General features: G+C 36.5%; 1 protein-coding gene across 1 annotated transcript in view; it reads left to right on the top strand.

Annotated features, from left to right (window-relative positions):
• The window catches only part of PTPRE (protein tyrosine phosphatase receptor type E), a 164,191-nt gene extending 142,216 nt beyond the window's left edge, over nt 1-21,975 (top strand). The window contains exons 14-21 of the mRNA XM_063307347.1: nt 2,190-2,339; nt 3,323-3,416; nt 3,655-3,731; nt 5,023-5,157; nt 6,626-6,751; nt 10,880-11,031; nt 12,795-12,930; nt 15,009-21,975. Coding sequence (XP_063163417.1) covers nt 2,190-2,339; nt 3,323-3,416; nt 3,655-3,731; nt 5,023-5,157; nt 6,626-6,751; nt 10,880-11,031; nt 12,795-12,930; nt 15,009-15,083 — 945 coding nt within the window. The 3' untranslated portion in view covers nt 15,084-21,975. The remainder of the gene's footprint in view (nt 1-2,189; nt 2,340-3,322; nt 3,417-3,654; nt 3,732-5,022; nt 5,158-6,625; nt 6,752-10,879; nt 11,032-12,794; nt 12,931-15,008) is intronic.
• Nucleotides 21,976-26,173: the final 4,198 nt, after the last annotated feature.

A 26,173-nucleotide genomic window follows, 5' to 3' on the forward strand; every position in this document is an offset into this window, starting at 1 on the left:
TATATCAGGTAACTTCCTATGAAAATGGAATCTGCCCATCCATTCCAGTTCTATAGAGAGACCCTTTTTCAGGTCCCACCTCTTCATGAGGTTCATAAATTGTGGGCCAGATGATAGGCTTCCAGGGGGCAGCCCCATCTGTTGGAACACCCTCCCCCTTCAGTTACAAACAACCCCTATTCTACAGGCATTTTGAAAATTAGCTAAAGCAGTGCTGTTCCAGAACAGTTCAACTGAATGGCAACTGTGATGCATCAGATTTATATTATTGATTTTTACTGCCTATGTATGTATGTATTGAACAGATTTATAAGGCCGCCCAATTCACACAGAGTGATTCCAGGTGGCTTATAGATATGATTGTAATGTCCTGTTCTTAGTTGGACTTTGTTGTTCCCCATCCAGAGTATGTTTGGATTGGGGGAGGCTATAAACTTTGTAAAAAACAATCCACAATGGAGAAGTGGTTGTTGAAGATGATGGAACTTGCAGAGGTGGCTAAATTGATTTCTTTTATTAAAGAAAAAACAATATCGACATTTATGGCTGACTGGAAACCTGTTATAGACTTTTTGCATGAAACAGAAGAAAATGCACTTATGACTTGTGGTGTCAATGATTAGGGAGAAAAAATGAATAATAGAAAAAAGTGAGATTTTTTTGGTAATCAGAGTAAGATATAACTGTAATATACTTGTATTTGCTGCAGAGAAAATTGGAAGCTTCTTTCTTTTTATTTTTATCCTTTCTTCTGCACTTTTGTTCTTTCTTTCTCTCTTTTTGTTCTTTTTGTTCTGGATTAGTTTTTGTTAGTTTTTATGTTCCCTTTAAAACTTTTAATCAGAGATAGATAGATAGATAGATAGATAGATAGATAGATAGATAGATAGATAGATAGATAGATATAAAAAAACCTCATCCACCTGCCCTTCCCCATACACCCAGGGAAGCAATGTCCTAGTTTTCACTGTTTAAAAAAATTGGAAAGATTGTAACAGCATCTCCAAGCTATCCATTAAAATAGCATAGTGAATCAGAGAAATCTCTTAGGAAATAGAGAGCCAGGCCAGATAGCACATTCCTCAGTGGGAAAAAAACTGCATAGAAAGAGATAGGGAAAACATTGTCCTTCTCTAATTTCTGTTCTTTCTTGCAAACCAGTCTTTATAGCAACAGTAAACAGAAATTGTAATAAATAGTCCAAAACCTTTTCCAGAGATGAGAAGGAACCAATTTTGTGCAAATGTGCAATAGCTGAACATTGCAGAACTGGAAAATTAATTTTATTTCCTGAGAACCTCAGCATTTTAAAGCAACTTCATATCTTTACAGGAATTAATTTCATGTTTGAAACTGTGTGGGCAATGTTTGGTGAAACCTCAACAGCCACAGGGTCCCTTGCTGTCTTTTTCATTATTAAAACTGTAACACAATTCTCCTGTCTGCCTGTATAGTTTTTCTTCTGCCAATTATTCTGGCATAATAAACTACATAAAAATAAGTATTTCTTGTTCTACAGTTAAGTTTAAAGGTTAAATTACAACTGAATCCAGAGGCTTTTCTTTTGAAACTAATAGGTAGGCAACTAAGAAAAAAGTCATGGACCTTTGTTTTTTATATATGGCAACTGCAGTGAGATCTTTATATGCTCAAAAGTGGAAAGTTTGACACCATCCACAATGGAGGAAGGTTGGTGAAGATGATGGAGCTTGCAGAGATGGCTAAGTTAACTTGCTTGATCAGAGAAAGGACAATATCTACCTTTATGGCTGACTGGAAAACCGTTATAGACTTTTTGCATGAAACATAAAAAATGCACTTAGGAATTGTGGTATCAGTGATTAGGGGAAAAAAGGGATAACAGAAAAAACAGATTCTTTTGTAACCACAGAGTATGAGATAACTTTGTAATTATACTTGCTTTTGCTGCAAAGGAAATCAGAAGCTTCTTCTATTTCTTTTTATCTTTTCTTTCTGCACTTTTGTCCTTTCTATTCTTTTCTCCCTTTTTTCTTTATTCTGAGTTAGTTTGTGTTATTTTTATGTTCTCTTTAAAACTTTTAATAACATTTGTACATTAAAAAACATTGTAAAAATGAATATTTATTTTTAAAATAATGTTACTGAATACTATTTAACTAAAAATGTTTCAAGTGTTGTGATTTAAAGAGTGTTCTGTTTCTTTACAGATGCAGTATTCTTTCATATATCAGGCCTTACTTGAGTACTACCTCTATGGTGACACAGAACTAGATGTGTCCTCCTTAGAAAAACACCTGCAGCCATCAAATAGTACCACTCCAAATCTTATTAAAATAGGACTGGAAGAAGAGTTTAAAGTAAGCATTTAATAGTTATAAAATTTTGTTATAAAATATGACAACAAAACCCAATTTTACACAAATGCTGCTTTTTAATACATTAATTTTATTTCTTAAAATATTTGATTTTTTAAAGCAATATCTGTCATGTTATCAATACATAAAATATCAAAAGTTTTTTATTCACTTTTTAAATTTTTTTTTATTTAAACTAAGTATGTTAATAATGCTATGAAAATAAAAGCAGCATAACAAAGAATAGCAAAAACAAAAACCTTACCCAAGGAAATATTTGAAAAAGAAAAAAATAGTTTGGGAATATGTAAGTATATTTATAGAGTTAAACAGTATGAAAAAACATTCAGTATTCCTGTCCAAAAACACACATGTATTGGTGAATGAAATTAAGAAGTGCTTTGTTAATATAACTAACAATCCTTCATTAAAACATTCTTCAAAACTTCTTACAGCTGTGTTAATTTTTCAGCCAATCCTATTTCATTCTTTTAAAAATTCCTTTAATTCTTCTTCTTCCCCCAAAAAAGTACTTCCTTCTGAATGTTACTGAATATTGAAATAAAATAGTTTTCTCTCCCAGTAAAGTATTTTTTAATTTTTTGTGTTTTTTTAATTTTAATAAATAGACTTATGGAATATCATGGTATTAGTGATTTCATATTCTATAATAGTGTATAAATTGCAAATAGTGAGACCAGCTACAGGGATCCAACTGCAAACACTTAACTTCCTGTACAACTTGTAGACAATAAACACTAAGTGGGCATTATATGGTAGAAACTTTCAGTTTTAAATTTCCCTTCTATAGATGTATATAACAAGGTTTTTGTATAAATGTAATGATATGGTATGTTGGTTTACCAAGCAGAATTTTCAAAAGAAAATATGTTTAAGACATTTGAGTTGAATTTGTTACTGTTCTCACAGTGAGTTTTCATATTTTAATACTTAGAGTAATTGTCTAATTTTTATTTTTGTTTTAGAAATTAACAAATGTTCGAATAATGAAAGAAAACATGAGAACTGGTAATCTGCCAGCAAATATGAAGAAAGCCAGAGTTATCCAAATCATCCCTTGTAAGAAATCAAATTGCATCTTCATACAAATTGTATAATTTGATTGACAAAAACTTCCCTAAGAGAAAATTGTAATGTTTTACAATCAACAGCAGGTGGCATTGCAGACTGAAATATAAATAAATTAACTTTACCTTAATTTTATAAAAGCCTGATGGCCATAATTTATACGCCATTATTGATCATAAAATGGTTAGAATTTTACAAAATCTAAAGTGTCTTCTTTTTTTCTCCTTAGATGACTTCAACAGAGTGATTCTTTCAATGAAAAGAGGTCAGGAGTACACAGATTATATCAATGCTTCCTTCATAGATGTAAGTACTTTTCTGTTTACAAAATGCACATAACAGATGTTAAAGTCTTTTCAAGAATCTTTGTTTAAAATTAGTCCAGAAAACACAGTGTTACAAATCCTTCAGCATTACTATATGTCAATAACCTGTGAATTTTTTTAAAAAGAATCAGAGCCTCATAATAGCAATAAAAAAGAGTTTATATTTAAAATATCGACATAAAGAAGCAAACATCTGTACTTTTTCTTAGAACCAAGTTTGCTTTACTTTTTACAGTTGCAGTGTTTGCTTTATTTAATTGAAAACAGAAATAGAGATCTTTCCTTGCTGTCAAACTTTACTCTGCCCATTTATTTTGGTGAAGAATGTGTTCTTTCTTGAGGCTTCAATAACAGATGCATCTTCATTTACATAGTGCTGAACTCATATGGTGCATTATACTAAAGTTGCATAACCTAAGGGTCATGAGGGTGTGTGATGTCCAAAATACTTTCACTGAAGCCACAGAGATCTCCAAAAGTTGTCATCTAATTGTATTTTTAATGTGACAGAATGAGAAAAAAAATATATTAAATACATGACTGGGGAATGATCATATTAACTATATTTAATGAATTTGATATTTTAAATACATTTAAATATGCATAAATGGAATCCTTTTCTTTCCTGGGCTCACCTACTCTAAGGAGCGTGACATCTGGTCCCCTTCTCAAAAGTCAACTGTGGAAGAAGGTGTACACTCTGGCAATAAACATAATGTCACTTGTTTGACTTTTGTGAAACCAACCACTATGTTCTAAAGATCCTTCCAGGGCCACTCGTATTCAGTCTTCCACAAATCAGAGAAATTAGTTAAGCAAATTTAGCCCAAGTGGCTACCAACTGTATTGTTTAAATTAGGCCATTGTGGCTTGTTCAACAGATCGTTGTTAGAAGCCATGAGTTTTCCTGTTTACTAATGTAGTCAACATGATGGTATTCATTCGTTCTCCTTTCAGATGCAAGAAGGCTCATTGTTTATTAATTTAACAAGCCCTTGCCTTCTCTGGTGCCAGAATCCTACATGCCTCCTTTTCAGCCGTTGTAACTGGCACAATCCAAATACCTCAGTGAAGCCCTTGGGCTAAATTTGCTTAACTAATTTCTCTGATTTGTGGAAGACTGAATATGAGTGGCCCTGGAAGGATCTTTAGAACATTTCTTGAAAGAAAATATCTCTTCTGATAGATCTATTTAATATAAAATTCCTTTCAAACACGGGAGAATCTAGATAACAGAATTGTCAAAGGATCAAATATTTGTTTGTGTCCAGGGCTATCGCCAAAAGGACTACTTCATTGCAACTCAAGGACCTCTTCCTCACACTGTGGAAGACTTCTGGCGAATGGTGTGGGAGTGGAAATGCCACACCATTGTTATGCTTACAGAAGTTCTGGAAAGGGAGCAAGTATGAACATTTTGTACAATATCTTGTAAATATTCTGTTATTAATATTTTAAAAAACAGAACAAAAATATAGAAAGCTCATTTGTGCATTATACCTCATTAACACTGATCTGTAAAATGTAGTGCCTCGACAGTCCCAGCATGAATTTGTGAGCGAACGTTTTTGCAGTCCAGAGACTGGGCAAGCACAATGGATGCTGCTGTTGACTTAACCAGGATTTTAACTCTTCTATAAATCATGAGATCTCCTGTGAATGAGCAAAGCTGGCTACTCTTGAATTGCTGCTGAGGCAAACACTGCCCATGATAGATAGATAGGGTATGGAAAAGTTTGAATTACTTTTGTTTGGCTTTACAATCACATGTTTTCAGAAAATACAAAAAATCAATTATCATACCTTGTGTCATAGCCAAAGTCCAAAGAAAGTCGTCATAATTCAGAGGACATTTTAATCAAGTGTCAGGAAATTCAGTGGGAATTGTGTTTTTGTGCTCAAATGTAAGTGATGTTTAATATTTGCAATTTCCTTATAGTAAGAATTCTGTACCAATCGAAGCAAATAAGAATTCTGTATAATTGGTGTTACCTTAATTAGGATATCAGAATCAGCTTTGTTGTAGTGGTTAAGGCTAGAAACTGGGAGACACTGAATTCTAATCCCACCACAAAGCCAGCTGGGTGACCTTGGGCCAGTCACTTTCTCTCAGCCCTAAAAATAGGCAATGGCATACCACTTCTGAAAATGCTGCCAAGAAAAGTGTATGGACTTATCCTGGCAGTTGCCAGGACTGATGTGAAGGCACGCAGAGAGAGACACACACACAAAACGATATAATGGCTTTCACAGTAGAATTACAAAACCAATGTAAATTATCTGTAAAATATCTGGCACGTAAAAGGCCTTTAATATAATTGTATTGCTTTTTCAGCTTTAAAATAATTTTTGCAAAAATATCTAAAACTTGCTTATGAAACATTAACATACAATATTCATTAAGCATAGAAAATTGAGATAAAAAGAATACAAATCATATAATTCTTGATTTTTCTTTTCACTACTCTAATACAGATGGATTATATTGTACATATTACTATTGTACAATGTAGGGCATGGGGAAACTGGAATTAATTTGTACATCACCATTCCAGTTTGGTCTAGTGGTTAAGGCAACAGGCTAGAAATCAGGAGTCTGTGAGTTCTAGTCCCGCCTTAGGCATGAAAGCCGGCTGGGTGACCTTGGGCTAGTCACTCTCTCTCAGCCCAACTCGCCTCACAAGGTTGTTGTTGTGGGGAAAATAAGAGGAGGAAGGAATATTAGGTATGTTCACTGCCTTGAGTTATTTATAAAAATAATAAAGGCAGAATAGAAAATAAACAAAATAAATTCCCAGGAATAATTGACATATGTTACCTATCAACAAGAAATCTGTAAACAACATTGATTTTCTTCTCTTTCCAATTTCACAGGAAAAATGTTTTCAGTATTGGCCATCAGAAGGTTCTGTTTCTTATGGCGAGATTACCATTGATATTAAGAATGACTTGCTTGTTGATGCTATAAGCATAAGAGACTTTTTAATTACACATAACCAGGTAACCTTCATAATTTCTCTATTACTTGAAGTCATTATAACTATAGCAACTTCAGGTTTGCTTACTGTTGTCTTAAATATATTTCCGCTCCATTAAGCAGATTTGTCAACAGTTATGAATAACTTATTTTAACAAATGGCTTCTATCATGAGTAAGCAATCCATAGCTCCTTTCTGTGATCAGCTATCAGAACAGGCAAACTCATACATTTTGACTGTCTAGAAACTTAACCCCACCCTTCTGTAACTGGCTAACAGCAGAAGCTTCACATTCTTGTCATGGCTGCATTCTGCAGACAAGAAATAAGTAAGATATATACAGAAAATCTGTCTACTGCAGAACTCAGAAATCAAGTCATCTCTCTCTTATTATGTACATGTTCGTATGCATAGTGTGGCAGCACCAAGATTTAAATTCTAAGCCTTTTCACGTCAACAGGCTTTGAACTATTGTTTCCTTAGCCTTGAGACATCTGTTTCATGTTTACAAAACAGTTCTGTCCTACCTGAGAATTCTTGGTTCTTGCTTCACCACTTCAATCCTTAAATTAATGAAGAACTTTCCTTCATCTTTTCTAGCAATTTATTTCAGCCAAGATTACTGGGGAATGTTAGGAAGAGAAACTCTGTATGCGCATGCGCACGTGCACACACACACAGAAACACATGCAGTATGGTATTTTTTAATCTATTTCCCAGTACTACATTGGGCAGTTAAGGTAAAAAGGTTGTTGTTGTTGTTTATTCGTTTAGTCGCTTCCGACTCTTTGTGACTTCATGAACCAGCCCACGCCAGAGCTTCCTGTCGGTCGTCAACACCCCCAGCTCCCCCAGGGACGGGTCCGTCACCTCTAGAATATCATCCATCCATCTTGCCCTTGGTCGGCCCCTCTTCCTTTTGCCTTCCACTCTCCCTAGCATCAACATCTTCTCCAGGGTGTCCTGTCTTCTCATTATGTGGCCAAAGAATTTCAGTTTTGCCTTTAATATCATTCCCTCAAGTGAGCAGTCTGGCTTTATTTCCTGGAGGATGGACTGCTTTGATCTTCTTGCAGTCCAAGGCACTCTCAGAATTTTCCTCCAACACCACAGTTCAAAAGCATCGATCTTCCTTCTCTCAGCCTTCCTTATGGTCCAGCTCTCGCAGCCATATGTTACTACTGGGAATACCATTGCTTTAACTATGTGGACCTTTGTTGTCACTGTGATGTCTCTGCTCGTAACTATTTTATTGAGATTTCTCATTGCTCTTCTCCCAAGGATTAAGCGTCTTCTGATTTCCTGACTGCAGTCAGCATCTGCAGTAAACTTTGCACCTAGGAATACAAAGTCTTTCACTGCTTCTACATTTTCTCCCTCTATTTGCCAGTTATCAATCAAGCTGGTTGCCATAATCTTGGTTTTTTTGAGGTTTAGCTGCAAGCCAGCTTTTGCACTTTCTTCTTTCACCTTCATCATAAGGCTCCTCAGTTCCTCTTCACTTTCAGCCATCAAAGTGGTATCATCTGCATATCTGAGATTGTTAATGTTTCTTCCAGAGATTTTAACTCCAGCCTTGGATTCCTCAAGCCCAGCTTGTCGCATGATGTGTTCTGCATACAAGTGGAATAGGTAGGGTGAGAGTATACAGCCCTGCCATACTCCTTTCCCAATCTTAAACCAGTCCGTTGTTCCGTGGTCTGTTCTTACTGTTGCTACTTGGTTGTTATACAAGAGACATACAAGATGACTTGGTATCCCCATACCACTAAGAACTTGCCACAATTTGTTATGGTCCACACAGTCAAAGGCTTTAGAATAGTCAATAAAACAGAAATAGATGTTTTTCTGAAACTCCCTGGCTTTTTCCATTATCCAGCGGATATTGGCAATTTGGTCCCTACTTCCTCTGCCTTTTCTAAACCCAGCTTGTACATCTGGCAATTCTTGCTCCATGAATTGCTGAAGTCTACCTTGCAGGATCTTGAGCATTAGCTTACTGGCAAGTGAAATGAGTGCCACTGTTCGATAGTTTGAACATTCTTTAGTGTTTCCCTTTTTTGGTATGGGGATATAAGTTGATTTTTTCCAATCTGATGGCCATTCTTGTGTTTTCCAAATTTGCTGGCATATAGCATGCGTTACCTTGACAGCATCATCTTGCAAGATTTTGAACAGTTCAGCTGGGATGCCGTCATCTCCTGCTGCCTTGTTATTACCAATGCTTCTTAAGGCCCATTCAACCTCACTCTTCAGGATGTCTGGCTCTAGCTCACTGACCACACCATCAACGTTATCCCCAATATTGTTATCCTTCCTATACAGGTCTTCTGTATATTCTTGCCACCTTTTCTTGATCTCTTCTTCTTCTGTTAGGTCCTTGCCATCTTTGTTTTGATCATACCCATTTTTGCCTGGAATTTTCCTCCAATGTTTCTAATTTTCTGGAAGAGGTCTCTTGTACTTCCTATTCTATTGTCTTCTTCCACATCCACGCATTGCTGGTTTAAAAATAATTTCTTATCTCTTCTGGCTAACCTCTAGAATTTTGCATTTAATTGGGCATATCTCCCCCTATCACTGTTGCCTTTTGCATTCCTTCTTTCTTGGGGTCCTTCTAGTGTCTCAGCAGACAGCCATTTTGCCTTTTTGGTTTTCTCTTTCTTTGGGATGTATTTTGTTGCCACCTCCTGAACAATGCTGCGAACTTCTGTCCAGAGTTCTTCCGGGACCCTATCTACTAAGTCCAGTCCCTTAAATCGATTCTTCACCTCCACTGCATATTCCTTAGGAATATTAGTGAGCTCAGATCTAGCTGATCTGTGGGTCTTCCCTAATCTCTTTAGTCTGATCCTAAATTGTACAAGAAGACGTTCGTGATCGGAACTACAGTCAGCTCCAGGTCTTGTTTTTACCGACTGTACAGATGTCCACCACCTTTGGCTGCAAAGGATGTAGTCAATCTGATTTCGGTGTTGTCCATCTGGGGAAGTCCATGTATAAAGCCGTCTCTCAGGTTGTTGGAAGAGAGTGTTTGTTATGCAGAGTGAGTTGTCTTGGCAAAATTCTATCAGCCTATGTCCTGCTTCCTTTTGTTCTCCCAGGCCATACTTACCTGTAATTCCAGGTGTCATTTGACTGCCCACCTTAGCATTCCAGTCTCCTGTGATGAAAATAACATCTCTTTTAGGCATGTTGTCCAGTAGGTGCTGCAGATCCTCATAGAACTGCTCTACTTCAGCTTCTTCAGCATTTGTGGTTGGGGCGTATATTTGGATCACTGTGATGTTAGATGGCTTGCCCTGAATTCGAATTGAGATCATTCTGTCGTTTTTTGGATTGTATCCAAGCACTGCTTTAACCACTTTACTATTAATTATGAAGACTACTCCATTTCCTCTGTGGTCCTCTTGTCCACAGTAGTAGATCTGGTGGTCATTTGATGTGAAGTGGCCCTTTCCAGTCCATTTCAGTTCACTGACGCCCAAAATGTCTATCTTTAATCTTGACATCTCACCAATAACCACATCCAATTTGCCCTGGCTCATAGATCTTACATTCCAGGTTCCAATGGTGTGTTGATCCTTAGAACATCGCCGTTCACCACCAGCACCGTCGGCTGCTAGCCGTCCTTTCGGCTTTGAGCTAGCTGTGTCATCACGTCTGGGGCTAGTTGAACTCATCCTCTGTTCCTCCCCAGTAGCATTTTGACCATCTTCCGACCTGGGGGTCTCATCTTCCGATGGTATACTGACATATCTCTGGTTGTACTGATCCATTTAGTTTTCACGGCAAGAATACTGGGGTGGGTTGCCATTACCTTCCCCAGGGATCGCATTTAGTCTGACCTCTCTGTCATGACCTTCCCGTCTTGGGTGGCCCTTCATGGTTTAGCTCATGGCATCATTGAGGTGCTCAAGCTCCAGCACCACGACAAGGTAACGATTAACTAATTTAAGACGCTGCTCATATAAATTTTGCAATATGTACTAGACTCTGCAAGCTTGTATGTGTCTATTCAAAAGTAAGTCTTGCTACATCTAATGGAATTACTCCCAGAAAAGTGGGTGACACTTTGGTATTTAAACATATTTCCTTTCCCTACTAAATTCACTTTAAACTTGTGGCTTTCTCACTTCTGAATAACTAGGAGAAGCAAGGCAGATTTATTCGACAGTTTCATTTTCATGGATGGCCTGAGATTGGCATTCCTACTGAAGGGAAAGGTATGATTGACCTCATTGCAGCTGTTCAAAAACAGCAGCAGCAGACAGGAAACCATCCCATTACAGTACACTGCAGGTAAACAAATATTTTACATTATTTTTTTCCCTCGTGCTCTTTTGAAACTTTGAATCTGAAAAGCCAGCAAGCACTTTTGCTCTGAAGGAGAGGCAGTAGGTACTGTCTCCAGGAAAGAATAATCAGAAAGCCTTTCTTCCAGCTGCCACTTACTGTATTTACAGCTGCAGAGTAGGGAAGCAGTTGAAGTGGCCAGTGATGAGGCTGAGTATAATGGCAAGTGCATATAGAAACAGATGATGCTCTAGATAACTCGGTCTCAAGCCATAAAAGACTATTGAGATAAAAAACCATCAGTGGATTAGTCCTAAAAACTGACAAGGGAGCCAATGCGCTTAACAAAACTTTAGCACAATGTAATATGCTTTGGGCCAGTCACTCCCTCTCAGCCCAACTCACCTCACAGGGTGGTTGTTGTGGGAAAAATTGGAGTAGGAAGGGGTATTAGGTATGTTTGCCACCTTGAGTTATTTCTAAAAATAATAAAGGGATAAAAAAATTCTAAAAAAATGTAACTTCTGATCTCAAGTAATAATCTTGTTGCTACTTTGTGAACTACCTATAATTTTCCAAATTTTTCCCAAAGGTAGTCTCACTCATGACGTATTAAAATAGAATGATCTGGAGGTTACTGGAACATGGATAGCTGAGCCCACAAGCTGCTATTGCTGGTCAGACATGAAAGAGAGAAGTGGGCTGTGGAAAAAGAGCTGCCATGGTATATCATGCTACCACAGCATGAAATTCACATGGTGTGGTGGTGTAGCACACCACCAATTATATAGCTGTCCACAACATATGATTTCATAATGGATTCTGTAGGGCATGAGGCCGTGCCACTGCCACTCTGATTTAGCTGTAGGGAGCACCTGGAATTCCAGATGAATATGAAAAATGACCTTGCTAACAAACCTGTAATCTCCATTAACTTCTGCTGGATAAATTGTTCAGATTCCTGAAGATGTATTCATTTAATCTTGTTCGCTATAATTATAATTCACATCTTGCTTTAGACTCATAAATTACCAATACTGAAATAGAGAACTGGAAAGTTCTTTATTGTTAACAGAGTAATGTGACAGAATTCTCCAGATCCAGTTATACCTAATGTAAACAAGGTGGAGTTCTTCTGAACCTCTTTCTTATGCTTACCCTTCCTCTGAATGAAGGAATTCTATTTGTGAGAGCCCTTGTCCCTCCTCCATCTTCCCAGGGTCTACTAGACATTCCATCACAGCAGTTTACATAGGCTAAATTCAGACATAATTGAAGAAGTTTGTGAAAGTTGGTGTTTTTTTCAAACTGCTCTGAAATATCCCAATGCCTACTCCCATGCTGTTCTATAGAGTTGAATAAGATGGGAAACAACATTGAAATAACTATCCCTTCCCTCTTCTCCAGTAGATACTTCCTCTGGAGCTTGGTGGATGGATAAATTCATTCCAGATGAATCTTTATTTATAAGGAAGTAACTGCAAAATCAACATTCACTATTTGAACAGTTTTAAAGTTTAAATTTTTAAAAAAGCTTATTTTTGCAGCAACATGAAGAAGGTTCTATGACTAATTAATCTATATATTATTTGTATGAATTAAATTAAGCAAATCTGAAAAATGCATGCTACGTCTGCTACTCCTGAAGAGGCATAGAGCTATAGAGGCTACTAAACTTATTCCTATTAGCAGAAACTCAATTCAGCATGTATATTTTATTTTTCTGCATATGATTTTGGTAAGTCAACTTGTTTCTCTTTGTCTTATAGCGCTGGAGCTGGAAGAACAGGTACATTCATAGCACTCAGCAATATTTTGGAGCGAGTCAAAGCTGAGGGGCTCTTAGATGTATTTCAAGCTGTGAAGAGTTTACGGCTGCAAAGACCTCATATGGTGCAAACACTGGTATGTTGCTTCACCACAAATGATAATATAGCAATGATATATTGAGAGGAAATATAGAGGCTTTATCTGATCTTCATACAATAGGACTGGCTTGCGCAAGCCAATGTTGTTATTTTCTGTGACAAATAAATAAATAAATAAATAAAGGAATTAGACTAGAAGTGGGGAGAATTAGTCCTAGTTCATGGAGGCTCACTGATGAGTTTGAGTCACCTACTCTCCCTCAGCTCAACTTACCTCATGTAGATAGTTGTTTTGGGTTAAAATTAATTTGTGCTGAGAGACAGTGGCTGGCCCAAAGTCACTATATATGCCACTTTGAGCTTCTGTTGCAAAAGGCAGAATACAATTTTAATAAGTAAATAAATAAATAAACAGTAGAGAGATGACCAAAATGTAGTGAAATTCTATGTATGACTACTCTGAAGTTTTTCCTGTTCAGTTTAATTGAGTTCAGGTTTATAAATATACATTTGTTTTATAATTTATTATACCTGCAGGAGCATTGAAGGTAATTTCTTTGAAATTGGAAAGTATGTTTTCTTGTAACTTTCTTGGGTTTCAATATTGCCTGCGGAAATTCAAGCATAACTTTATAACCATTATACATACATACCTACATACTTGTCATACAATGAAAGCAAAAAATCCTTGAACTTTGAATTTGGCACAAAATATTGCATTTTGGGTTTTTTGATACTCTGCAGAATTTATCATGTATGTTAAACTGGCATGACCTAAAAGTCATCAGAGATCTTGTTCTATGTTGTACTGGGCAGAAGACATACAGGAAGTTCAACAGTAATTTGTAACATTGGGAAGGCCTCTCCAAAGACTGAGAGGGAAAAAAAATGGTACATTGAATGAAGCTATTGAGTTCATTCCGAATGTTCCTTTTCAGTCTTTACTATTGTCATTATTGTTTACCAATTAGCAGACATTTGTTTTGAAGAAGATAATGAAAAATAGCCATGGATTTGTGAAATCATTATGAAAATAAGGCCCGGCTCCAAAGAAAAGAAAACAGAATGAACAGCCCAGTACCTGTCCTTTATATAGGTCCTGCTTTCCACAACATGCTGAACTGAGCCAATAGGGGAAGGCTGGTGATGTCACAGAAATTCCAAACTAGAGAAGAAATGAAGGCTAATTAATCCAATTAGCTAATCCTAAAAGGGCTAGATTTAGCTCTAAACAGGCCCAGTCCTGCATAGGGCTAATTTATTTCCCTCCATCAGCTGTATGGAACATAGAGAAACTGCTGACCATGGAGCTAAGTAACCTTTATTCCAAAAAGGACACAAAAAGAAATTGAGCTCCCTAGACAGTCCATCTCTGTGACTATTTTGTTTTGTACCCTCTCCATTCATGGGCACAAAGGAGAGCCTTCCTGATGTGCCACTGTGATAACACACTCTTTATGACCACGTTGCTTAGTGATGGAAATTCCAGTCCCAAATTCTGGTCGAGGATTACCTGTATAAATTTACCTTCAGAGTTCCTCCCCAGTGGTAGAAGTACCCAGTTATAGGATGGTTAGAGGTTGTTAGGATACAATTTTGGGTCCCCCTTATTTTCCTGGCACACTCTAAACAAAGCTGAAAACCAGTTATGAATAAGAGCATAGAGAAGAAAGAGAAAGGCAAAAGATGAAAACATCTAATCAGTTTTTATCCTGGCAAGCAGCAAAAATTAGGATTGCTCTTTTGTTTACCCTATGAAAGCTTATTTTAAAGTGAGCAGTGACTTTGGATTAATAGCGTATGCTCAAATTTAGATCAATAAATTGAAAAAAATCACATTTATGAAAATATATAAAAGTTCCTATATAAAAAATAGGATTCGCTTCTCATTTGAATACTTTCTTCAGAGGAAAGAACTATTATGTTCATTGTTTTACATTAGTAGACTTAATCTAAGCAGTGTCACTTGATAGATAGCTGTGCTGCAACATGTAACAAAAAGTGATGAACATGTTATCTCTGTGATGTTTTATTATGATACTACAGTTTAGTGTTGAAGTTAAATACAGTTCAACAGAGTTCAAACATAATATTGTCTCTTTTTTGCCCCTGCAGGAACAGTATGAATTCTGCTACAGAGTGGTACAAGATTTCATTGATATATTTTCTGATTATGCTAATTTCAAATGAAAATGCCTGCCATATTTTTATTTAATCATCTGTACAGATATTTGTAAATCATGTTAATTTATTTCCATTTTTTAAAATTCTAAATGTACATATGATCATATATGTTTTGCTTTGAAAGTCTCTTCAGGTGTATACATGACTCAAATAAGCTTCCACCCTGATCCAAAGGAGTATGCACAGACCCTTTTCATACAATAAAATAAACTTCTAGTCAGCTGTTTGGTGGTAAAAGGAAAGAGCTGAGCTACGGGAGTTCCTAGTTTTGAAAGAACTTAATATGTACACTCCAGCTGGTTGATAAAGGAGGAAAGCTGTATAAGCAGAATATAGGTGCATGTTGGACTACCCATTCAGCTGAAGAAATATGTGCAAAACCTGTGTCTGCATGTGTAGTAACCCTAACTAGGTCAAGGTTTTGTGTTTTTGTTGTTTTTAGTTTTAAACAACTGATGCCCATGTACAATATATTGCAGTGTATACTGTTATGAATACAGGCACAATCCAGCCTATGTTAGGCATATTTAAGGCCCACTGATTTCAGTGGGTTTAGTAAGCATATGCTTAAATATTTCCCATTGAAATTAATGGGACTTTGGATCCAGCTAAAAGTCTGAAAGCACTGATGCTGAAATTAAACCGATGTAGATCTGATCGGTGGCTTGGATGACAGCCCACTGATCACTGGGAGCCCATATAAGAGCAAAACATATTAACAGAACTTTAAATCTCCTTGATTTTGGCTGAATCTTTCCCATATTTTGTCTAAATGCATGTGAAATTGTGACCTATTATCTCTAATCTTAAGTTTGAAATTACATTAATTTTTTAAAAAATTATTTTATATAGCCCCTAATATCTATATAAAAAAGGAAAAAGAGTAAATTTATTAGAGCTAAAAAATCATCCTGCTGTCATGGAAAAATATTTTATTTAAAGCAAATTCCATTTAATGATGACTCTGTGGAGTCCTTGGTGCTCTCTGAGCTTGGTTGTTAGCACCAAGGACACCACAGTTCAACCCTGAGCTACAGATATTCTCTTCTATTGGTAATGATTACCCTACAAAGATGTTGTACAACTGGATTGAAATGAAGATGGGCTACCCAAGATAGACAGACAAAAATTCTTGAGTCTTCATTTCAATAAGATTTACATCTGTCTCTTGTTTTTGTTATGTTGATGCTATTGTGGTCATTAATATATTTGATCCTCATATAACATCATTAATATTAATCTGGACAGTTCACTGAGGTAGACACTGTACAAAGTGCTAGAGTGTGAGAATATTCTAAATATTTATCTTAATTTTGTCAATACCAATTAGATCCATTTGCCTCTTTGGTACTGTTTTGATCTTTACAATTAAGCACAACTAGAATAGAGAGGAACATAAATCTTCCATAAGCAACATTTCATTTTAACTTTTTTAAAAAATGTATATTTTTAAAAACAGGATTCTAGGAAATTCTGTTTTAATGCAAGTTCTCAATTAATACAACAGTGTAAATATGGAGTTTCTTAAATTTAGTTAAGCAGTCTTAAAATATAATTTTAAGTTATTTTATTTTATTGAATTAACAGAATATATATTTAACTTAAAACCAGCTGATCAATATTTGAAACTATTTTGTATCAAGAAATTTTGTTCTGTTGTCATAAATAGCTATAAAGCCAGATATTACATTTATATAAAGAAAAATGTGTATCTTCGGTATAAAGCAATCTAACTTAATTTATCAGTTACTAAGTGCTACTGAAGGTAATAAAACTTAATGAATGGCTTTGTCATTATTAAGCCTAGTTGAATATCAATTTTTCAATATTCAATTCACAGTAATGCCCTTAATTACTTGAGTTCCTTTAGTATCCATGGCACTTGAGTAAAATAATGATCCCCTGTACTATGTCCCCATAAATCTTGTTTCTCCTCATCTCCAGAGTGCATACATGTAGTCCTCACTTAACCATTCGTTTAGTGATGGTTCGGACTTATGACAGTGCTGAAAAACTGATGACCGGTTCTCACACTTACAACTGTCACAGAATCCCTGCAGTCATGTGATCACAATTTGTGTAGTTGGCATCCACTTCACATTTATGACCATCGCAGCATCCTGTGGTCACATGATCATCATTTTCAACCTTCCCAGCCAGCTTCTGGCAAGCAAAATCAATGGGGAACCACATGATTCACTGAACAATCACATGGTTCGCTTAACTCCCCCAGTGATTCACTTAACATCCACCATAAAAAAAGATCATAAAATTGGGTTGGAGTCACTTAATAGCTGCTTTGCTTAGCAACCAAAATTCTGGTCCCAATTGTGGTCATTAAGTGAGGACTACCTCTATATATTTCCAAAATGAGCAAAGATATTCTTATTTCTAATGTGGCCTACATGAGTCCAGAACTTAGAAGCACCATGTAGATGTCAGAATACCTATCGGTCTTCAGGTTGAGCTATTCATGTGCAAACCATCATGTACTAAAAAGCACAAAACCCAATCATCTTGATAGGACTTGTATAGCAGTTGCACTCTATAGTTTCATTTTAATGGCTGTTGCAACATTTCAAAGTTCTTAGAACAGAAGAAACATTTTCTTGATGCCAACAAAGGGAAATAGTGATTTCCTTATGTTTTCAGAAGCTGTTGCCAAAGGAAGAGGGTAAATTATTTTTATACTCTCTACCTCTCATAATTCCCCACCCCCTCAATTCCCCATGGAATTTTCTTTTTTAAAAAAAGTTGTTCTGGAACAACATAGTGTAAGAACAGTGATGGAGATATTCTTAGAAATGTCCACCCATCCTTTCCCTGGTGGAGCTACTGATGAGCAGAACTGCTCTTCAGAAGTCTGCATCATACATATAGTCTGAACAAACTAGATGACAGTGAATTAACAAAATAGAAAATACATTTTATTTCCCCATATTTTAGAAGGTATATATGTAAAAGCACAAGCATAATTTATATAAATTTATACAAATGTCAATATAATATGCAATATATCTGGCTTGTCTGGTTGTTTTATGAATTATAAATGCCTTATTAAAAATTATGTAGACTGCAAGATGGTCATTCTACTTTAGCTCCTGTTCTTTTTAATTCTACATACATTTAAATTGTTTCTGGAAGAAAAAGAAAATGGAATACTTTTAATAACCTAGAAGACAACAAAATTTCCACATTTGGCCTTACTTAATTACTTCTAATTGTTAAACAATTCAGGTTAGCAGCCTAACACTGTTTTTAAGCACAGTTGCTTACATCTTCTTTTAAAAAATCTATATGCATACATACAGTTATATGCACCTAAAGAATCACATTTATTGTATGAAGTGACTGATATTAAGGATTCTAACCTCAAAAAAAAAATGTTATGTGGTTAAGAAATACTAAGTAAGCTTTCTATACTGGAATCTGATAGAATTTTAAAACACCTTAGAAGAATAAACTTTCCAATTTACTGTGGTATAGACCAAAATCCATTGAGAAAATAAACAGTTTCCACACACTGCTTTGGAAACTGCTCCTGGCAAACTTGGGAATATCAAACACTTCTAAATGAGTTATGTGGAAAGTGCTGTTTTGTTTTTTGTTTTGAAAATTTAAAAATAATCCTCTGGGTTTTTTTTCCAAATTGATCTTCTGTAAAAGGGTCATCTTGTGTAGATTTGGGGGTGGAGGATAAAATAAGGAATTACTTTAAGCATCTTGAAGCCTTGAATGAAATACATGTCCTTCAGGCATCTTGATTCCTGAGTCCCTTCTCATGTATCTATCCAAATAAGCACCTTTGCACTTGACATAAAACAGTCACCAATTTAATTTACTTCATACCTCTTGGTAAATCCAGCCTACTACAACTGGCTGGTGTTTATTTATTGATCCATGCCCATAACACTGAGTTCTTGGCTGCTTCCTATATAGTCTTCATTAAGCCAACTTTCCCTAAACAGGCACCACCCAGATGTGTTGTACTTTATCCTTACTCAAACATCAATGGCTGTATTGTTGATTGAAGGATTATGAGAGTCTAACGCATTTGGAGGGAACCAGATTTGGAAAGTTCTGTAACACATAACTGTATCTGGGTGAATCATTTAAGGGATAGCATTGTGTTTAAATTACCCATCAAAAGCAGAGAAAAGTTCTGCATGTTTGCAGAAATATGTATCATTGTTAAAAACCAGAACTATGTTATTCAATAAAGTAATATAGAAATAAAATCTCTGTCAAAAATACACATAAGATCCATAAATGAAAAGGACTGATTTCCTTAGATTCATACTTGTTGATAAATTACAGAAAACAGATTATTTGGAGTGGTGCAGTATGAACAAATCACTCTAAACATAAATCCAACTAGTCTCCTCCCAATATATTTTGCAGTAACTGACTTTAAATAATTCTGTAGGATTCTGTGAGAAGAAAGCCAGAATACCCAACATAATCTGTTTCTTAGATATTCTTCAGGGTATTTGGTTCTGTGTAATCCCATATGATGACAAGATTTGTCCCATGTGTAAAAAAATTCTGAATCTAACCAATAATGGAAATGTTACAAGATTCAAGGATTGTAACATTAGAAAGCTTCTTTTTAAGCTCAGAGATGTTCAGTCAGATTAGGCTGCTATACTTCATATAAGGATATAGCAAATATATTAAATATTTTTCACACTTTTTTTAACATTGAATGAAACATCATTAATAAATGCCAAATAATGATTAGAAATTATATATTCTGATCTGTATAACAGTCACTATGTGATTCAGTTTGTCTTGTGCAGTAATGGACACTGATTACCAAAGCGTTAAGTTCCGGTTTAACTTGGAACATGTGAACAACTAGAAACATTAAAGCCATTTATTTCAAACTATGTTTCTAGAAAAATCCTACATCCATCAACAATATATTAGAAGCTCGACAAGGAGAAGGTTGTTAACTATGGATTAGCTAACCAAAAAGAAACATTATAGATTGCTTTTTATATTCTCTTGCAATGCAAAACACAAGAGTTGAACATGTTCTATATATGCCTGGAATAAGGGATGGGCAATCTCTGACCAACAGCTACAATTTAGAAAACTGCTGTATAGCCCTCATTACATACACATCTGTTTGCAAACATGTTGGAGTGGTGCTGAAGGGGCCCTGTTTTGAGCTAACAGCATGTGCTTCAGATATAAACATTGCCACAGGATTTGTACCAGTCAGCCATAACATTCTAGATTAATTTAGTCTGGGTAATGTTGTGGAAATTGGGTAGCCTAAATCTGGATCTGCCCTGCCTGTCTCCTTCCATTTTCCTATATAAAGCGGATAAAAAGGGCCTGGCAGCTATGAGCTCACTAGACTTTTAGAGTCAGCCCACCTCGGAGTCCACTTTAGCTAGCCAGTTAATCTTTGATGAAGAAAAAGCAAACAAGCACACATTTTCTCTTTGAAGAAATAAACCCTATTCAGGTATTATTCCAAACCACATTAGAAAGGATATACAAAGAGGAAAGAGAGCCAGTTTGGTGTAGTGGTTAAGGCACCGGGCTAGAAACCGGGAGACTGTGAGTTCTAGTCCTGCCTTAGGCATGAAGCTAGCTGGATGAACCTGGGCCAGTCACTTTCAGCCCTAGGAAACCACTTCCAAAAGATGTTGCCAAGAAAACTGCAGGGAGTCAAGACTGAATGGAACGCACTATCCCACCCCCCCACCCCCAAAAAGAGGAAAAAGGTTCCATGGACATACTCTGCCTTAAGTATACCTTTGGCCTCTATCCCTAGCAGTCTAAAGAGAGATTTTAAGTTCTTGTACTGATGGACACACCACTCTTCCTAACTTTATCCTGAACTTGCAAAGGTTGGGGATTGACTTTTGCCTCTCCTCATTATGCACTAGGTCTATACTATATGGAGTAATGCCTGAATAGAAATAGTATAGCTATATGCAGATATTTTTTCTAAATATACGTAAAGTTAAAATTTGGTAAGGGCCTGGAAGTATAAGCAAGTGCTATGCCTGCTTGTGGTAATATCTGTAAGTGTATTTATCACCCTATCCAAAACTACATCTAGAGCTTGTGGGTTGGGGTATGGCAATTGCAGAACGTGCTACAAGTTTATAAAACTGGCTTGCTTAGAGCAGCACTTCGAATTACTGCACTAAACACAAATATATTTGGAAGCAGCCATGTGCTTGAAGATGTTGAGAATCATGCATGCATTTCAGTTATACTGTACCACCATAGCTCTACTGAAATGCAGGAAAATGCCTAGATGGGCCTTTTCTATTTCTTGTGCTTGCTGAGGAAGTTTCACAATAATTACGTGTATCTATAGTTTTTATGTACAAGCCTATTTATTGCCATCCATTGCAAACAGCCCAGAAAATTCAGAGAATAACTTTGGTTCAGTGGTATACATGCTTTATATAGGCTCATATTTAATGTAGACAACTAATGTGGAAAAGATTCTTGATAATGAGTTTCAAATACATTTAATGACTTGGATTAAAGAGGCCCTAAAGAAGAATGCCTACTGTATTGATCATTTTGAAAAGGACATTTATGAATCTGTTTTAAAAAGAGTTTGAACCTTTTTGTTCCAGTAGTTTGAAATGTTTTCTTTAGGCATTATAATTTTAATGTATTGCTACTGAAACTTTTTATGTACATGCTAAAGCCTATTTAATTTATGTCAAATACTTATATGTATGTATTATAGTGATATTTTCTTTTATTACATTTATAATTTGATCTTGCTGTATTTATAATTCCAGTGAACGTTGCTGAATTATTTGTATATGCAGAATGCAAGATCTAATAATTCCGATGCAAGAACAAGGCTTCATTTTATTTTCAGGCTGTATTTCTTTCCTTAAATCTCTTAATTTAATTCCTCTCCTGTTTGCTCATCTAAACTAAATACTGCAATTTTGTAAAGAATGTAAAATCCTTTATTTAAATTACTATGCCAAGCTGTTAAAATTCTGGTTATTTTACTCAGACCACTATTCTGACAAAAAAGAGTATTAAATGAACCATTTTAGGTGTAACATTTAATTCAAAATGGTAGTTGAATAATTCATTCACAACACACATACTTATTCTAAATAATCTGAATAAAAGTCATCATTTTTCTTAGTTACCCCAGTGGATTATACACATACTAATGTAATCTTTCTGGGCAGTAGTTTTTCTTCTGTTTTAATGAACACCACACATCTAATGCTCCCCTATACATATTATTTAAAAAGCAACCCACAGCAGAATTCTAAATGGGACCCTTTTTCATGAAATGGTTGACCCCTGCACATTTTAAAGCACTGCTGTAAACTGCCCTGGGTGTTGCATAAACAGGTGGAAGATAATAAATAAATTCTTCTCTGATTTTGAATTGATTTTATTTAGGGGCAGACATGTACAGAAAGCTGCTACTTGGGTTTTCAGCTTCTGTTTGTTTTATCCCATTGCTAGGTTTCACCAAAACAGAGGCTGGGGATTATCTTCTCTTGTCTAGCAAAGGCTAGGCCTGATCCCCTTTGCCCTCTCTCTCTTTGTGGCACAAGGGTTCCACACTCCTGGAGCAAACCATTCTTGACTGCCCCTCCTTGCAGCATTTTCAATAACAGTAATAATAAATATTTTGTATTTCACCTGCAAACAGGCGGCCAGTGCAGTGCTTTTAGTATAATACAGTTGTTCTTCTAGAGATTAACTTGGTCCTGTGTTCTGCACTGAGTTTTCTGGACAAGACATTCCCCCATATACTGTGTAACTGTAGCCTAACTTGGAGGTTACCAACACTTGCGCCATAGTTTTAAGGTCATTTTCTTGCAGGAAGAGACATAGTTGATTTATCAGCCAAAGTTGTGAAAAAGTGCTTCTGGTCATTGCCTCAAGTTGGGAGATCCAGAAACATCCCCCAAACTGTGTATCTGCTTTTTCTGGGACAGTGTAAACCTATTAAGCACTGGGAGATCTATTAGCTTTTTGGAACTGAGATCCTCCTATAAACACCTCTATCGTGTCTGGATTTAATGTACTATCATTCATACTACCCACATCTGGTCATAGTCATTTCAAAAAACATTGCATCACTATACTGTTGGAAGGAAAACTTAACAAAAGTTCATCCCGAGCCGGGAATGAAGAAACACAGGCAATTGCTTGAGCAGAGGTAATTGTTTTATTGTCCAAGAACATGTACAGAGTTATGCTGGTTGGAAGGTGGGCACACATGTATTTCCCCACCAGCCCCTTATATAGAAGAGCTTGGCTGTTGCTATGCAAAGGTGTTCCCACCCCCTAGGAACTTGAGATAAGTGCAGTTTACCCAATTTCAGAGAGGAGGCACTCTGTGGTCAGGCCCCTGCTGTTGGTGTTTCCTGTTCTGGTCTGGGTTCCCTGCGGGGCTGTGGCCTTGTCTACTAGCCTGGACTATCTACCTTGGGAGGAATAGTTTGTTATGATTATGGAGATCTGTTTGGCTGTTCTCCTGAATGGGCTCTACTACATTCTGTGAATGAGTGACCTTTTGTTTTTCAGGGTTTCAGAAGGGAATCCTTTGTGTAAACAGTTGGGCTTCCTTTTATATTTTAATCTCTGGCATCCCCTTTTGCATCAAAGACATTCTATTTTGCAACTTTTAACCTTTTACCTTGCTCAAGAAGGCAATATTGCAGGAAGACAGTGTTCTGGGGGGTGGGGGGAGACAACATGGAGGGCAGGGAGAGATCTTAATTTCTTCCAACAATACACTATAAGGATTACTATGTAATCTGAAAAGCAACTGTCCCTAAGCAACTCCATCTGAAATCTGTTTGAGAGAGAAATGGAAGCATGCAGAACCTCCTATTTTCAAATCACTCAGAAGATTCAGAAGGATGTCATAGCTAATAGTATCAAAAGCCACTGAGAGATCAAGGGAACCAACAGCCACACTCAACCCCCGCCCCACTGGCAGGATCTCCAACTAGTCTCAACACTGACACCAGTTTGAAATGACTCAAGATATAATGCTTCTTGCTTCCTCCAGATTGCCTGCAGCTGAGAAGCTACCACCCTTTTGGTTGTTTTATCTAATTATGGTAAATTACAGTGGCTTGTCTCTGAGAGGTCTGATACTGTACAAGCTTCTTTAGAAGAGTTTTAATCATTGTTTCCTTTAAACAAAAGGTCTTTCTGCCCTCCTTCAAAGAAGTATTTGTAATATTAATTAATTAATTGATTGATTGATTGATTTTTCAAACTTCTATTACTGCCCATCTCCCCCAAGAAAGGGGGACTCTGGGCGGTTAATTACAATACTTGTAATAACTTCTAAGCTAGAAGTTACAAGCCAAGTTGGGCAAGGACCCAGAGGACAAGTGGTCAAACATGCCATTCCAAGCAGCCTGTCCACTTCCTTGGTAGGACATTATCAGGTATGTGCAAGAGAAATTCATTCTGAGAATTAAATAATGCTATCAGTCATAATTTGAGACCCAGAGAACCAGTTTGGTGTAGTGCTTAAGGCCTCAGGCTAGAAACCAGGAGACTGAGAGTTCTAGTCCTGCCTTAGGCATGAAGCCAACTGGGTGACCTTGGGCCAGTCACTTCCTCTCAGCCCTAGGAAGGAGGCAATGGCAAACCACTTCTGAAATCTTGCCAAGAAAACTGCAGGGACTTGTCCAGGCAGTCACCAAGAATCAACACTGACTTGAAGACACAGAAAAATAAAAAATAAAAAATCAGTCATAGCTAAATAATCAGAAAAAAATGTGCTTCACTCTCTGTAGGTTTACACCTACAGAACAGATTGATAGAATTACTCAGACTTTAAGTATTCACTGAATGCAATCTTGTGTAATAGAAGTGATTCTGTTTGCTCATTCTAAATGTTGCTTATTTTGCCCACAAATTATACTTTATCCCCAACACAAATACGTCAACAGTAACTTTTCCAGTAGGATATGATATATTAAAGTTAATTGAATTATTTAAGTGAGTATATATTTCAAAACTGTAATTACTACAGAAAAATCTCAGTCTGTGGGTTTTCAAGCACTTATGGCTATAATTCTGTTACACTTTTGTTACAAGAATGTTCCTTAAAAATCAATGAAATTTACTTCTGAGTAGACACGCAGAGAACTATACATGCGTGTGTCATAAAATTAATTTTTCCCTTTGGGGAGGATTTGTTTGAACATTGAGTACGCATTAGCTCTGATCCCTACTATACCATTCATGTGAAAATCAGGGAGATTAGTGGGAAAACTGCATCTCTGGGCCTGCTGAAGCATTCACCCTTGAAAGTGACTTGTGTATTAGAGCAGTGTTTCTCAACCACAACACCTTTAAGATGTGCGGACTTCACCTCCTAGAATTCCCCAGCCATATAAGAAGTCCACACATCTTAAAGGTGCTGAGGTTGAGAAACCCTGTATTAGAGGATTCTCTCTCTCTCTCATTCTCTCTCTCTTTCACAGACACACATGCATTAAAGTGCAAGAAGTGAGACCAAATGAGGAAGGGAAATGTTCCCCAAGTGTAAACTGAGGTTAAGAAACAGGAGAAATGGAGCTAGTGTAAAAGCAGAGAGCCCATTACCAATGGCAAAAGAACTGTTGGAGCAGGATGAAATTGCTTGGAAGCCCTGCCATCTCTGTCTAAGGGAGGAAGCCTAGAGAAAACAAATGTTTGCAGCTCAAATGAAAAGTCACTTCCAGAAATGCATGAGGAAGAATGCAGCATCACAGAGGAGACAAGACAAAAGAAAACAAACTAACAAACAAAGGACATTCAAGTATAAGACCTCATGTAGAGGACATAGGGAATGACCAGGAAGGACCAGAGGAAGAGCTGCTACCAAGGCAACAGTCAGATAAGCGAGGCTAGAGCCTAGGCCAAGAAACTGATTTGCAGAAACAGACACTGTAAAAAGTTCCATTTGAAATGGTTGTATAGTATACAGTATAAACTATATATACACTGTATACAGTATATATAGTATATATGTATAGTTTATTAAGCTAAAGCTACTGCATATATTAAATATCACTGTAAATAGAAAAGAACTTGTGTGTGTGTGCGTGTTTGTGTGTGTGTGT

Source organism: Candoia aspera, chromosome 6, assembly GCF_035149785.1.
Source record: "Candoia aspera isolate rCanAsp1 chromosome 6, rCanAsp1.hap2, whole genome shotgun sequence".
NCBI classification, from domain to species: domain Eukaryota; kingdom Metazoa; phylum Chordata; class Lepidosauria; order Squamata; family Boidae; genus Candoia; species Candoia aspera.